The sequence below is a fragment of the Sycon ciliatum genome, chromosome 4, assembly GCF_964019385.1.
Source record: "Sycon ciliatum chromosome 4, ocSycCili1.1, whole genome shotgun sequence".
NCBI lineage: Eukaryota > Metazoa > Porifera > Calcarea > Leucosolenida > Sycettidae > Sycon > Sycon ciliatum.
In genome coordinates this window covers 10,798,231-10,812,972 of record NC_088646.1, presented here as the reverse complement: position 1 = coordinate 10,812,972, position 14,742 = coordinate 10,798,231, and the positions used below count along the sequence as shown (strand labels likewise).

Sequence of the window (14,742 nt, the reverse complement as noted above, 5' to 3'; positions counted from 1 at the left end):
AACAGCTAATTCAGCAGATCTTGCTGAAGCGTTTTGCAACCACGACACACACATACACACACGCACACACACACACACACATACACTCACATACACATCCACAAATAGCAAGACATACTCGTGACAGCAGACACACAGACTGACCCCCCCCCCCCCCCCCCCTCACACACACGGGCATGTACAGTCGAATGTCACTTGTCCGGTCGCCAGTTATCCGAGCACGTCAGTTATCCAACAAGCCCGGGAGTCGTAATTTTATGACTCTCAACAGTAAAATTCTTTTTTTTGGTTTGTATAATTATGGTGTAATATGCATTTACTTGAAGTAGATGTGGTCAAGTATGCTAACATGTATGTGTACATGGAGCAATTCATGAATAGGCATGAATATATTTGGGTATTGTGTACATAAATCAGTGAAATCCAGCCATATATGCACATAAAAAATGATATCAGTTATCCAACATGCCTGATTCCCGAAGTGGTCGGATAAGTGACATTCGACTGTACTTGTATATTCACAAACCAACAGACAGACATACACACACACACACACACACACACACACACACACACACACACACACACACACACACACACACACAGACAGACACACACACACAGACAGACACACACACACACACACACAGACAGACACACACAGACACACACACACATACATTATCAGTTCGGTCGACTGGGCTTGTCATATGCCATGACGTACTCGATGCACCACAAAATAATGTTAAACTCCTAGTCAGTGTCACGGATCTTTCAAGGCTGAAAACTAAAAACAACTCTTTGCCTATATCACACATGATATACACGTACGTGCGGGAAGAGACAATAAAATTGCCCGGGTTATAATTGGTATAAAAAACCTCAGTGGAAAAAGATTCAGGTAAAATAACCCAATAGAAGTAAAGGAAAGATAGTTATGTGTTTCATGCAGAGACATACACACACTCTCTCTCTCTCAGGAAAATAAACTCAGCAAAATAAGTAAGCAAGTGATACACTCCTCAAGAGCTTGACAACACTACTCCATACGCAGATATAACGTTACTGAGGCATTTCGCAAAAACATGTGGACGATTCTAAGGCTATGCGTAGAAATCAAGGGACCAGGATCAGGGGGGGGGGGGGGGGGGGGGGGGGGAGCTAATGTCTAGAGATAAGAAATAAATGAAACAAACAGCGACAATGACAAGGATAAGTGGGAAGCGACAATTGTGCTAATGCCCCGGACGGAAGAACGGAGAAGGCAAAGATGTAGCTGATGGTAGTGATGATGCAGTGGGAGCGGTCACCAAGCCGTAGCACAGCACGCATGCATCCTCACTGATACAGTGGCGATGGAAGCCGTGCCCGCAGGCAAACACACTGAGCGGCTGTGACATGTCCGCCATGTTCTCACTAAGTGGCAATGAACAACACGGACAGTCGCTGTTCACCAGGGACGTGGATACTCCCCAGTGTGTCGACGCAGACTCCAGCCAGCGCAGGGTCTGTTTCAGCTCCAGCGTATCGCCCAGGCCCGGTGTACGCAGTCTAGGCTGCGACGGAGATCTGACAGCAGCGCGCGGCTGCTCACCGTCAGTGTCACAGCGCGATGCCAGCACTTGAGTGAGTTCAGTAGCAGCTTCACATTGCAGTGCTGGTGCCAGAGCGCCGGAGTGCATGGACCACAGGTGCATGTCGACCTTCTCCAGCACGGACTGACCAAGCGACTGCTGCTGCACTTCTAGCTTACTGGAAGCCAGAACAACAGCAAGATGACGTGGATCGATGCGATCAGCTCCAGCTGGGATACTCTGCAACACGGTCATGGCCGCAGTGGAGCCACACTCCGATACCATCTTGCCAATCAAGCCAGTCCAGGACAGTGAGTGTGGAAACGTTGAGTGCAGTGGCGATGCAGAGAAGACGTTCATGACCAGCTGCCATTCGTCCTTACCAGCAGGACATTTGGGCCAGCGTTGCTGCTCGCCGAGCAGACGGTCGTCATCCAACTGAACCAGCAGACGGATGGCACACTCTTGCTGTTGCGTAACCACCAGCAGATGCAGCACACCGAGCCAGTAGCCATGTTGCTTGCACATAGCCAACGCTCTTTTCAAACAATGTGCTGACGACAGCTCCACAAGAGTGCTGATGACCTGCGACAGTGTTGGTGAGCATGGGAACTGCAGCAGGTGAGATCCAGGAAGAGCATTGAACTCACTGCTGGGGCTCTTGCTGCTGCTGCTTGATACATGTTCATACTCAACAAACAGCTTGCTGTCGTCAGGTCGCTGCTGCAGCGCTGCTTCCAGCCAGAGCAGCAGGAGGGCATGATCATGCAGCACGTGCTTATTGAACAAGTCAACATCCTTGTCCTGCAATGCGTTGAGGTAGTGCAGCAGATGCGGCCACTCGTTGGGCTGATTGCGGCAGCGTCCGCAGCAGCCCACAGTTGCAATGTCACCGGCAGACTGAGAAAAGAATGCAGCGGGACACGTTAGTGCAGCCACTTCCCATGGCGATACGTACGCGCAGAGCTGCACACATGCACTGACAACGGGCTGCCCATGGATACTGTACAAGTGTGAGATACAGGGCAGGAGACTCTGCGCGCAGCTTACCGCTATGCTGTCCAGCGCCGACACGACCGCACGCGAGTTGTTGTGCCGCAGATAGGACTTGATCTCCTCCACGTAACTGTCCAGCAAGTTGTCCTTGACCAGGAAATGCCAGGACAGGTGATGATGACTCCAACCCCGGCGATGTAGCAATGGTTTCAGTTTGTTCAGCTCCAAGAATGGCTGGACCTCCCAAAGCAGCTTTACAGCAGACTCACAGTCAACATTGTGGCTGTCCGTACTCACAGCACTCTGCGCAGCCAGTTGTTCATCTTCCGACACGAGGCCGGATGAGTTGACGGCCACTTCAGCAAAGAGCGTGAACAGCGGAGTAGTGGCAGAAAGCTCTTCCTGACTCATGGACTGGGCACAGAGCTGTGCAAAGCTCAACTGTACATCCACCATGTCATCTTCACGGCCGCAGAATCGTGCAAAGTCTACGGACAGCTCTCTGAAGCGTGTGTACAGCTTGACAAGGCAGCGTGTCAACGTAGTCTTGTTGCAAAGTGCATCCAAAGTTAGCTTTCGTTTGGTTAGTGCCAGTTCCTCACAAAGATCCACTACGAACGGCAGGCGCTGCGTCTCTACCACTGGCGGGGGTGATGTTTCTCTGGGAGGAGACGCAACAGGCTCGCGGGGATTTGCCGGTAGAGCTTGCACTGCAGGGCGATTGCTGGGCGTGGCCAGACGCTGGGAGACTTCAGTGGACATGTTGCGGATGAACGACTTGGCCGACTGGCTGTGCTTGGAGAGGAACTGCAGAGCCGGTTTGGACGTGGTAGCGTTGGCACTGGTGGTGATATGCTGCGTCGGCATGCTGGTGGCAGTATGACTTGTTGGAGCACTGGTGGAATAATTGAATGCAGCTGAGTTGCTGTAGGCATTACCGGTAGTTGGAATAGTAGTAGTAGTAGTAGTGGTAGGTATAGAGGAATCGGTGACAGCTGGAGCAGCTACAGAGTTGGTTTGTGCAGCAACAACAGGAGTAACAGCAGGAATAACAACAGGAGTAACAGCAGGGGTAACAACAGGAGCAGCATTAGTTAAAGAGGCGGCGCCAGGCACAGGAGGAGAGGAGGTGGCTACAACTTGCCGAGTTGGTTCGTCACTGTTGGTTCTACTGGTGAACGATAGTGGCTGAGCGTTGATTGGGCTCGCTTCACTACTGCGGGTAAACTCTAGTGAATGGTCCAATGACGGTACGGGTGACGCAGACCCTGACACCGGCGCTGACACAGATGACGGCCTAGGACGCAATGAAGGCAGCTGAGTTCCTACGCTGGCGTCTTCGTCAAAGGTGATATCAACAGATACTTTACGCTTCTTGTTGGCCCGGCGAGCACCAGTGCTGCGCGACACAACCACATCAGTGTCAGCATCATCATCGACCGTGATTTCCATGAATGACGTTGAGCGTGTGGTGACAGGCTTCTTTGATCTAGACCCACGAGAAGCAGTGACTGACTGCGACCTACTCACTTTAGCAGTAGCTATGTCACTCTGAGAGGACTTGACTGCTTTATCTACCCGTGCCTGTGGCTTTGTTTGTTGTAGCTGTGCTTTACCCTGCTGTTGTCGAGATTTGGTCGCTTGCTGTTGTTGCTGGTCGTGGTGATGCTTCACATCAGACGGGGTAGATGCAACTTGATCCTTGGGAATATCCTTGGGAATAGCAACATTGGGAGAGGCTTCTCTTGTTGGTTGCTCAGAAGTTGAGGCCACATGTTGAGCTGTAGGTGGAGTCTGTGCTATTGCAGCTGGTGTTGCTGCTGCTGAGGATGTTACAATCGGCGGGCTTGCAGGTGCTGGTGTCACCGGAGGCTGCACTTTGTCGGCGTGTACAGCAGCACTAGTTGTGATGGTGTCTACACGATTAGCCAGAGAAGCAGCTGATGGGAGCGGCTGATCCATGAGTACTGGACTGGCTGCTTCATCACTTGCTGCCTTAGGAGAGCGTCGCTGACCGGCATTGGCACTTGACACACTCGTATTACTTACTGGCTGCTGCTGCTGTAGCTGCTGTAACTGCATTGTGTTATTTGGCTCAATAGCAGGTTCCACCATAGCACACTGAACTTTGCCATCTGCCGATGTTGAAGACTGGGATGGCAGTGAGGAGTTTGAGTCATTCTGTGCCGTCCCTTTAGACTGACCTTTTTCATTTCCTCTTTCTGGAGCTGGAGAAGACGGTTTCATTGCACCAGCACTGGGTTTGGTGGTGGTGGCCACTGCTGTTGATGTCTCAGTTGCACTTTGTTCCACTTCAGACTGTGCCTCTGCTACTACTGTTGCCGGTAATGGCTCTGGTGCTGGTTCTGCTACTGCTGCTGGACCCACCTGTGTGTTAAGTGTGACTGCTGCTGGTGTTTTTGCTGTTGCTGCTGTTACCATAACTGCCTCTGCAGTTGCTTCTGATGCTGCTGGAGCTGAGGTTGCTGTTGGCGTTTCTGCTGGTTTCCCTGCCGCTGATGCCATTGTAGCTTCTGCAGTAGTTGACGCAGTTGCAGAGACTTTGGTTTTCTTCTTCGGACTGGATGGAATTGAGGAACCACCTTCTTTGGGACCGGAGAGTGCCTTCTTCTTCGAGCGTTTCTTCTTGGTCACTCGCTTGACTGCCGGACTGGGAGGACGTTCGACTTCGGGGAAAGGCACGTCATCCTCAACGATAGTATGTCGCTCCTTGACTGGTTGCCTGTCAGGGCTCTCTTGGACTGGCGGTGTTGTCATGGTGGGTGATGCAGGCGGAGAGGTAGGCTCACCAACGCTTACAGACGGCCTGTCGAGTAGCGTATCTTGTGCCGACACAGTCGCTGCGGCGGGCAGGGCGGCAGTGGGTGAGTCACGACTAACAGAAGACGCGGTGTTGACAGCTACTGCTGCCGTACTCTCTGCAGCTGTGGCGGTGGCGGGACTAGAGGTGGCGGATACACCACCAGTAGATGCACATCCAGACACTGCTGCTGCTGCTGCTGGCAAAGCAGTAGACAGTTCGCCATGGTCATCGGCATTCAAGCTAGAGCAAGGAGAAGCAGCTGCGTCAGCACTGCTACTTGCAACCTCACTGCTACTGACCGTGGGTGAACATTCAGGATCCGTCTTGCCAGGACCATCAGTGGTGTCCACAGCAATGGGTAGTGTGGACGTAGCACTGGCTTCAGTGTAAGGAGCAGCGGCTACACTACATACACTGGAGCTAGCAATGGCACTTTGCTGCTCTGGCACAGCCGACGGTGCCGGTGTTGTATCCACCGGTGTTGGTGGTGATTGACGTGTAGATGACTCCACTACGCTACAAGACTCGTTGTCTTGGGCGATTGCTCCCGGTGCATGCCCTGATGATGATGGTGGTGGTGTAGTACTGGACACTGTTGATGGCAGATCATCGCTGTTATCATCACTGATATCACAGCACTCATCGACCACTGCATGAGCCCAAGACTCCCTATTGAAGGTGGGTGCTGGTGCCACGTGAGCGTCCTGAATGCCATTGGCAACAACAGTGCCGGGAGTGTCGCCGGAGCCACGTTGGACTTCAGGAGCAGCGCCACCATTCTCGGTCACCGCATTCATAGCAGCTGATTCACACACTACACTGGCAGCAACGTCTTTGCTGGGAGAGACATCAGTAGATCGATGTGACTGAGTGGAAGCACTCATTGTACTTGCCCGTGATCCACTATCACTCAATGACGGTGAATCCACGGCTCGTCCGCTTACCGAGTTGATAGATTCAGATGACGTGGAACCATCGCGGCCCAGCTTCTTACTGAAAGAAAACTTGGGTGAGTCGGTTCTGCTGATTGATGCAGATGACGAGACGCGTTCAATAGCACCAGCAGCAGCTTGCAGTACTGGTGACGAGGTCCTCGACTCTCTTCTATCGTCCAGCATGCGTGAAAAGCTACTCACGCTGCTAGAACGAGATCCGGCATTGTCCATGCCGTACGGAGAACTGCGCGAGCTGGAAGAGCGCGAGTTGGGAATGACGGAGACGATGCCGGAGGGCAACACGCTGTACCCACCGTCCGTGTGATCATCCGCCTCCTTCTCCTCTGCCTCCTCTCTCAGCTGCTGCAATGAAAGCATCAGCACTTGGTCAGATTGCAAACTGTAGAAATCCAGCAACTGATCAAGCAGCTTGAGCGGCACACTGCGTCGACACCCACCCAACTTAATAACGCTGAGATAGCGGCATGCCACTTCCACGGCCTGTAACTTGAGCTGTGCTGGATGATGGTAGAGTAGTGCCACTGCATCGGCGGGACTAGAACAGGTCAAGTGAGTGATCTTGCTAGCGCCGGCATGCGCAATGTACACCTCGTTTGAATAGCACTCGACAAAGCTGATCTCATCAAGGAACGGACACCAGTGGAGCAGCCTTGCTTTCTCCTCACCATTGGGATCGTACACGCACAACACAGTGCGGTTCCACAGCACTAGATACCGGCTGCAGATAACATGCAGTGATGGGAAGATGAGAGCGGCGGACTGCAGGTCTGCAGCTGGCAGGACTACCCCTGGATCGTACTCCGTGCCAAAGAACGTGTGCGGCAATGCCTGCAGCACTTCCTTCAACTTATGTGTGGTGGAGACCTTCATCTCGGACACTGGCGCTTCCCAAACTCTTCCGCCAGGCCGGGCCGTATACACCAGCAATTCACCACGCCCGCTTTCCTTGCGCAAGATACGCAAGCAGCCACCAAACTGGCCGTCGCGTGGCTTCTGGCCAAGCTGCCGTGCCACTTCTTGATGTGTGTCCAGTACAAAGCACGACTTCTTGGCCGATACCAGTAGTGTTGTGTCCTTGAAGTCCAACTGGACAATACCACTGTCGGCGCGGTAGATGATTTCATCTTTGCGGAACGGCCGGTTCTTGCATGCATCATTTCCTTTGCGCGACACCTTGGCTGGTGGTAGATACGTCACAGTTACCAGGCCACGCTCATCACCGGAAAATAAACGAGCTCCATACATGTCCCACGCCAAACATGTGATAGGTGACTGATGTTCACATGCTGTCCACTTGATACGGACTGGCTTATTCCGACCATCCAGATTCAACTCCCAAACTCCCACGTGCTTGGCAAAACACATACCAACGAAATTATCATTCGGCGAGAAGGCAACGCTGACCATCGACCCAACGCCATCTCTGTTGGGTACGATGTTCAAATACTCCCAAACGCTGGAACGGGAAAATATGTACAGTCCCCCAGTATTCGCACCAAGGGCCACGTATCGCGAAGACACCGCCAGGCATGTATACCTGAGGCGATTCAGAGCCTTGACAGGAGTGAACAGAGAACTAGCATCGTTCAGTTGTAGCAGCAAGCCATCGGGCAGCGCAGCCTTTCTAGAAACGGACGCATCTTTCTCAGGACTAGACATCTCTGTCAATGGTTTGAAACACGTTTTCCATGAGAAAATTCAAAATTCATGCCATCACTCAACGACAGCAACTACAGGTAGACGTGAATTTTTTTCCAATAAAGCTCTGTCACCCATACCAAAGAACTAGAATAGCCATACAAGCAGATTCATAACAAGGAAGAAAGTGATTCACGATGAGGGGAATTATTTTCGATATCCTCGTTCGCAGATCATGAACTAGGACAAGGTGCAGCTACAACTACGACCAGTATACCATGGTATACTGTACTTTCAAGCTGAGCAACTCGAACTCGCGAGCACAACCTCCTTGGCGACGTCGCAAAAAAAGTCTTTGACATCTGTGTGATATCACGCGCAGATCGTATGCTCATTGCATGAGCTGAGATCGGCCACGTGGCCACATGAAGAGCATTATGTACGCGTATACGCGACATCGGCATGGCCCATAAAGTGCCAAACGAAAACAGACAACCGCGGCGCCTGGCGTGCACGTGTACGTGTGCTGAATGGTGGTTCATCTCCCAAAATCAAAATCGTGCTTGACTTTTGTTGAGTTTTGTTTTGTCTTTTGTGTCCGATCGACTTCCTATGATAAAGCAACTGCCATACACTGTGACTCCACTCAGTCTACGGACAGTAGAGTTGCTGAGTGTATTCTTGCTTGGTTTACCTATTAAACTCTACCGAATCAGCCTTCGTTATGATGCTAAGTGCCGCTGTATATGTAACTATCTCAGTGTCAAGCATTATAAATATTTTTTTGATTTAACACACATTGTTTAGCTCAGAAAGTAACACACTGCACTGACTGGTTACAGTATTACTGAGGCTTTGGAGGTGGCGTATACCACACGTGCAGTTCTCTCGTTGTCACGTGCTCAAGATGATGCCTTCACTGAACATCTAAGCTAAAGGTATAGTCATTGCAGTATAATATACTGCAATTACATAATTATTGTAATTTGTAGTCCTGAATTTCGGAATGAGGCTTTGCATCAGGGAGTCCAGTACCATTGCATTGCTCCCACTTGTTATACATCACTATAAAAAATACACAGTACTGCATGGACTGTGGTCATTAGGTTACGGCAAGGTTACGGTACCAACTTTGGCATTTTAAATAATATTAAAGTAAAGTTAGCACATACGCGTTACCTCCGTACAACAGCTATGTATTGAGAAGCACATAACAGCTTTGGAAGGTTTTGAACGTGTTGCCATTAATACGCTTTCGGTGCAACTCCAGTCGTGGCAAATGAACTCCAGACTAACATACTGACTTTTATGGCATCATGTGCGCATGGATACTCTCCTCTGAGTACTGTACATTCTGAACGCTCGGCGTGACTGAATCACTATCATGGACAATCCCTTGTCCTAAAGTAAAGTGTTGTCTTCCCGCGGCACGTCAATATTATGTCTGCCGGGATGACGATTTCACCGTGTACTGAAAACTAGGCAAGTGATCAATCACGACAAAACCAAGCATCACTCCATACACGTTACACATGTTGAGACTGGTAGCACGACAAAACCAACCATCACTCTATACACGTTGCACATGTTGAAACTGGTAGCACGACAAAACCAACCATCACTCTATACACGTTGCACATGTTGAGGCTGGTCTGCCGGCAGATATTGAAGCAGTTTGTGTCACACGCGTTGCATAATCGTCTTTCTGCCACTCCGCGTCGACAGGGTTCAAAACTCTTTAGTCAAGTCCGTAGCCGCATCAGCAGTACACTGTCATTGTCAGTTCAATGTAGAGGTATGCTGCTGATGGTTAGCCGTACTTGCTGGTGTTCTGTACCCAGAGAGGACACCGTTTCCGTTTCCAACGTGAGCAATTCCACTAGATAAAAAAACCTTTTAAAAATTTTCGGTCGCTTTCGAGTAAATCAAAATGTCATTTTTTAACAAGGAAACAGATCTGGCAACAGAAAATGTTTGATAACTTGGAAGGCCAGCTAGACAAACAAAAAACTCAGCCAGGCAACACTATTTTATAGATAAATTCTCTAAAATAGATTTGTCAAAAGTAAACGAATTTAGATCGAATTTCATGAAATCAATGACTGCAACGTAAAGGAAATGAAGTTGAAGCAAAAATCCAGCATGTGGCGGTTGACAAGATCAAAAAAATAGTATTCGTTCAGGGCTCAGTATTACTGGAAAGGCGACATGTCCAGGTTTACTTCTTGCGGAACAGACTGCGGCGCTTGGTGTCTCTCTTCTTAAATTCCTCACCGGGTGGTGGCGATGCTGGGCCGGATTCGTCTCCTGCTGTCGGCGGACCAGGCTGAGCAACCGCTGCCAACTGTGTGTCAACGAGACTGGCTTGGTTGATGCCCTCGATCCATTCTGTCATCTCCTCCTGGTGAACAGAAGAGTATACATTTGTTATGCTGATACTCGGCCAACTCACGGTATTGCTGCGTTCCAATACGTCTTTCAAATGAGACATTTCGTTATGTCCACAATTACATGGCATCCACTATCCAATCTGCTAGGCCTACAGTCTGCAGGTGGGCATCAATTCTTCCAATCATTGGCATACATTTCATCACGCTTATGAGTATTACATATCCCTGCACTATCATACATACCGCGTCCTTGGTCTCGAATAGATACTCTCCTCCGCCGCTTGTCCTACGGTGGGAGCAGCAGAACACAATGAGAGCAGACCATGCATAACTGACCAGGAACAGGCAGACTAATGTACCCAACACTGCCACCACCACCACCTACACCACTACCGCCGCCACCACCATCACCACCACCACCTATACCACCACCGCCGCCACCACCACCACCATCACCAACACCACCACCACCACCGCCAATAATGGACAGAATGCCCATATGCATGAGCTGGAGTTGCGTGTACAGTCCCGTGTCCTGCATGCTGCTTATAGCACAACACCAAACTAAGTGCTGTACCTGACACGGATGACATTCTTTCGCTTAGCGTAGTCGGTGGCTGCAGAGGCTGTTCCGCCGATGAGGACAACCGAAGCAGTCGACTCTTCACCCTGCAAGACACAACACACGAAGGGTATGCCAGTCAATGGTGTTCGCTCATGACAGCAGCTATAAACCATGTGGACGGGGCAGGTTAGTATCACCTGTGCGTGTGAAGCATTGCTGTATGCTTTGATCTGGGTGCGTGATTAATACTAATTGGGTTGTGCTGCTGCTGCTGCTGCTCCCGTGGCCATAATATAGCGCGCCCTGAAATGCAGCATCCAAGTTTAGACCCTAAGCTCGCCGAACCAAACAAAAAAAACACTCATTGACATGCGCTACAATCATGCAGCATAGCACCACTCAGATTCTTACACGCTGTGCATCGCGCGCATCTTTGTGGAACGTCAGCTGTGCACCACGCAGCACAGTGTAGTGTGTCTTCCACGTACTGTACACAGACAACAGAAGAACACACCGTACCGGTTTATAGATACATGTACATGATTGTTATGATTATGATGTTGCCATTGCCGTGTTTTCTCAATACTCAAATCAACAGTCACTTTCAAATGCAATCTTCAATGATACATACCGACTGGAGGAGCGCTTTCCATTCGCCACCATCTCCCACTTGCGTGGTAAGTTGGCCTTCAACAAGGAGGTGATGTCCACAACTGATGATTTGCGTCCCATCGTTGACGCAGGTGACGCTGGAGTAGACTCTGCTGCAGATGCTGTCGCTGATGGCGCTTCGCTGGATGTGGCCTGTTCCGAAGCAGTCTCTGCTGCAGGATCAGCTGCTGGTTCGCTGGCAGCAGGGGCAGGAGCTGCTGGTTCGCTGGCAGCAGGGGCAGGAGCTGCTGCTGGTGTTGCTGGTGTCGCTGTGTCGTCAGGCTTGGCGTCCTCTGCGGCTGCAGCAGGCACTTCTGATGTCCCCTCACTGGCTGCTGCTGTTGCAGCTGGTGCAGCTTCAGCAGCTGGAGATGAAGACGACGTGTCAGCAACTACAGGTGCACTTTCTGAAGTAGATTGTGCCTGCTCCGGTTCTTGCTGGGGTTTGTTGGGCGAAGTAGCGGCGGAATCATCCGGAACTTGAATAGTCTAGGAACATGAGCAAAGGAAAACACAGAAGTAGCACGCCAATTCTGATGTTCATGTAGTCTCCCCATTATTTTTGGCATTGGTGTGAATACACTAAAAGCTATTCAGGAATCAGTTTATGTCGGATAATAATAATTATTGTGATCGTTTCCCCAAGCAAAGAATACTAAATTTGTAATCATAGATAAAAAGGAGAAGGACAACATGTTACGCGTTATGACTAACTGTCCACCAACGTAACCAGATCATATACAGTCAGCGAGTGCGACAAAATGGCACAACACTGACAAGGAGTACTGAGACAACCTGCTCTGCTCATGCCACTAAAGTGCAAACCACCACTTCGTCTATCAAGGCATCATGGGAGAAACATTGCCTGATGATAATGCGTCACTAGCTAGATCTCTTACCACTGGACTAGAAACCGCTGTAGCTGGTGTGGTGTGTGACACCTCTCCAGCTGGCTTAGTGGGCGTTGTCGGTTCTGCAGCACGAGTATCATCTGGCGCTGCTGCTGCGTTGTCCTCGATCGGTTTGGTGTCGACCTCCGTTGAGGGAGGCGGTACCGGTGATGTTGGTTCGCTGGCGGCGGGTGCTGCAGTATCCTCAACATGTGCAGTGTCTTCTGCGGTAGTTGGGGTGACGGCAGGTAGCTCAGTGATGGGTTCTTCCTGCATCGTCGTCGCTGCTTCACTGGGTGGTTCTTCCTCGGCAAGGGTGTCCAGCCCTGCAGCTTGCTGAGCACGACGTTCCTCGAGCTCGGCCTTGCGCTCCTCTTCGGCAATGGCCGCACGTTCGGCAGCTTCGGCTGCCATGCGCTGCCTTTCCTCTTCTTCCTCCACGGCTTGCTCGGTGAGGGGAATGTCGGCAAAGATGTCGGTGAAGCTGCGCCGATGGGCGAGTGGAGCACGGCTGTGACCGTCGCGCATGTTGCCCAGCGACAAGCGCTTTTCGGTGCTCTTCTGGTGGTCTTCAAACTACAGTTAGAGAAAGAGAAACGTACACAAGAGAACAACCTGGCTCACTCCCCGGCTCACCATCCGGCTGAGCAAATACGCTAATCAGCTGATGATCTTGACTAATCCCCATGAAAACAACGATCAGTCACAAATGTATTTGAACAAGGAAGGCAACAGAAATCAGGTGTCATCAGCAATACCTCTGGACGCCCATGTAAGGTCTATATTGGCCTACAGCTGTGGCTTGATGCCGTGAGTAAACTGAACTCTGCATATAACGTGACTGTACACACCAACTTGCTTTACAAATGGCCCGAGCAGTGCAACAAAACACTGACAGACGTCTAGACGATAGCGCATCAGCCAATGCATCACAACAACTTACCGACGTTGACTTGTCCAGGCTTCGGAAGCGCTGCTCCTGCGACGCCATGGTCTTCTCAAAATCTTCCATCTTCTTTAGCCATGCTTCGGCCGAGTCGAGAGAATCCTGCACGACATTTGAAAAGCAGGATATATTTTAACAACACAGCATAAGAATACTTTACGAGTGCTTATTGAATAGACACAGTGGTACTGATCAATGCCATAATTACGGTAGAGTACTCGCCAGTGGAGCTCCTCTTGACTTTTTTAGCCATGCTTCTCATCATCAAATTCACATGCGTGCGAGCATGCACTGGGGTGACAATGTCACACACATAGTATGTACTTCGAAGTACTTATTGGTAACCTTAACAGTAGTGGTGCACCCTAAGCGAGCTTCCTCGATATGCATGCTGCACTTACCCCAACGTCGGGCATGGCCAAGAACCCTTCGTTGGCAGCCAGCCAGGACTCGGCTGTGCCGGCATCCCGGGAGAACTTGTGTGTTGTGTGGACTGTGCACGAATGAGTGAACATGGCATTCACGTGCATGTACAAGCGTGCAAACGCATCGCAAAGAGAGGGTATACAGAATCAGCTCAGGAAACAAACAATATCCAGCTTTACAATGCATGCTATACACACTGGTCTTTGAACAAAAACGAAGTTTTTAAAAGTTGTCATCAACCTGTTCAGGGTCCTGCAGGGTGATCAAGCACATACATAGAAGGTGGACACTTCGGTTGACTTACACAGATGGAGCTCTTTCTCATGCTCCTCCCAGTCTTGGTTCAGTGCATCCAACTGACCCTCCAGCAGTGCTAGACGATCGCTGACCTACATGCACGCACACACACACACACACGCACACACGCGCGCGCACACACACACACACACACACACACACACACACACACACACGTCATGTAGAATAAATGCTATGCTGAAAAGAGCTCGGGAAGATGACATGATTTTCCCAATCCAAATCCAGCACGATTATTAAATTCTCTCAGCCATGAACCCTACATGGGAGATTCCTTGATCCTTGAGGTCGTTGGCACACCTATGCTTAGTAGATATGGAGAAGTCAGTATGACTGACTCACACACAAATCGCGAATATTGTAAACCCGAATTTACTCATGGACTGGTTAGCCCTCCCTCTGGAGATGCTGTCAGAGCAAAGCTTACTATTTTTCTCCACTATGAGATGTTGAAAGTCTAACTACGGGTGCGTTGGAAGTTTTATCAGCAGTGGACCTGTAGACCCGTAGACCTGCAGACCCGCGCCGCAGGCATATGGACCCGTGGGCATGTGGACCCATAGACCTGTAG

General features: G+C 50.4%; 2 protein-coding genes across 2 annotated transcripts in view; both read right to left on the bottom strand.

Annotated features, from left to right (window-relative positions):
* Nucleotides 1-698: 698 nt before the first annotated feature.
* On the bottom strand, nt 699-8,243 carry LOC135814439 (mucin-3B-like). The gene has a single exon (XM_065327561.1). It carries the CDS (start codon nt 8,007-8,009, stop codon nt 1,236-1,238), a length of 6,774 nt encoding a protein of 2,257 aa, XP_065183633.1. The 5' UTR covers nt 8,010-8,243; the 3' UTR covers nt 699-1,235.
* Nucleotides 8,244-9,867: 1,624 nt separating this feature from the next.
* Nucleotides 9,868-14,742, bottom strand: part of LOC135814436 (spectrin beta chain, non-erythrocytic 1-like) — a 34,614-nt gene continuing 29,739 nt past the window's right edge. Inside the window, exons 49-57 of the mRNA XM_065327560.1 lie at nt 14,161-14,245; nt 13,832-13,923; nt 13,428-13,532; nt 12,494-13,060; nt 11,575-12,083; nt 11,355-11,430; nt 10,956-11,047; nt 10,622-10,664; nt 9,868-10,389 (exon numbers count right to left, since the gene is read on the bottom strand). Of these exons, the coding sequence (XP_065183632.1) occupies nt 10,207-10,389; nt 10,622-10,664; nt 10,956-11,047; nt 11,355-11,430; nt 11,575-12,083; nt 12,494-13,060; nt 13,428-13,532; nt 13,832-13,923; nt 14,161-14,245 (1,752 nt within the window). The 3' untranslated portion in view covers nt 9,868-10,206. The remainder of the gene's footprint in view (nt 10,390-10,621; nt 10,665-10,955; nt 11,048-11,354; nt 11,431-11,574; nt 12,084-12,493; nt 13,061-13,427; nt 13,533-13,831; nt 13,924-14,160; nt 14,246-14,742) is intronic.

What these genes read in the sequence shown, in the direction of transcription:
- LOC135814439 (XM_065327561.1), bottom strand. Translation starts at nt 8,009, where the DNA reads ATGTCTAGTCCTGAGAAAGATGCGTCCGTTTCTAGAAAGGCTGCGCTG.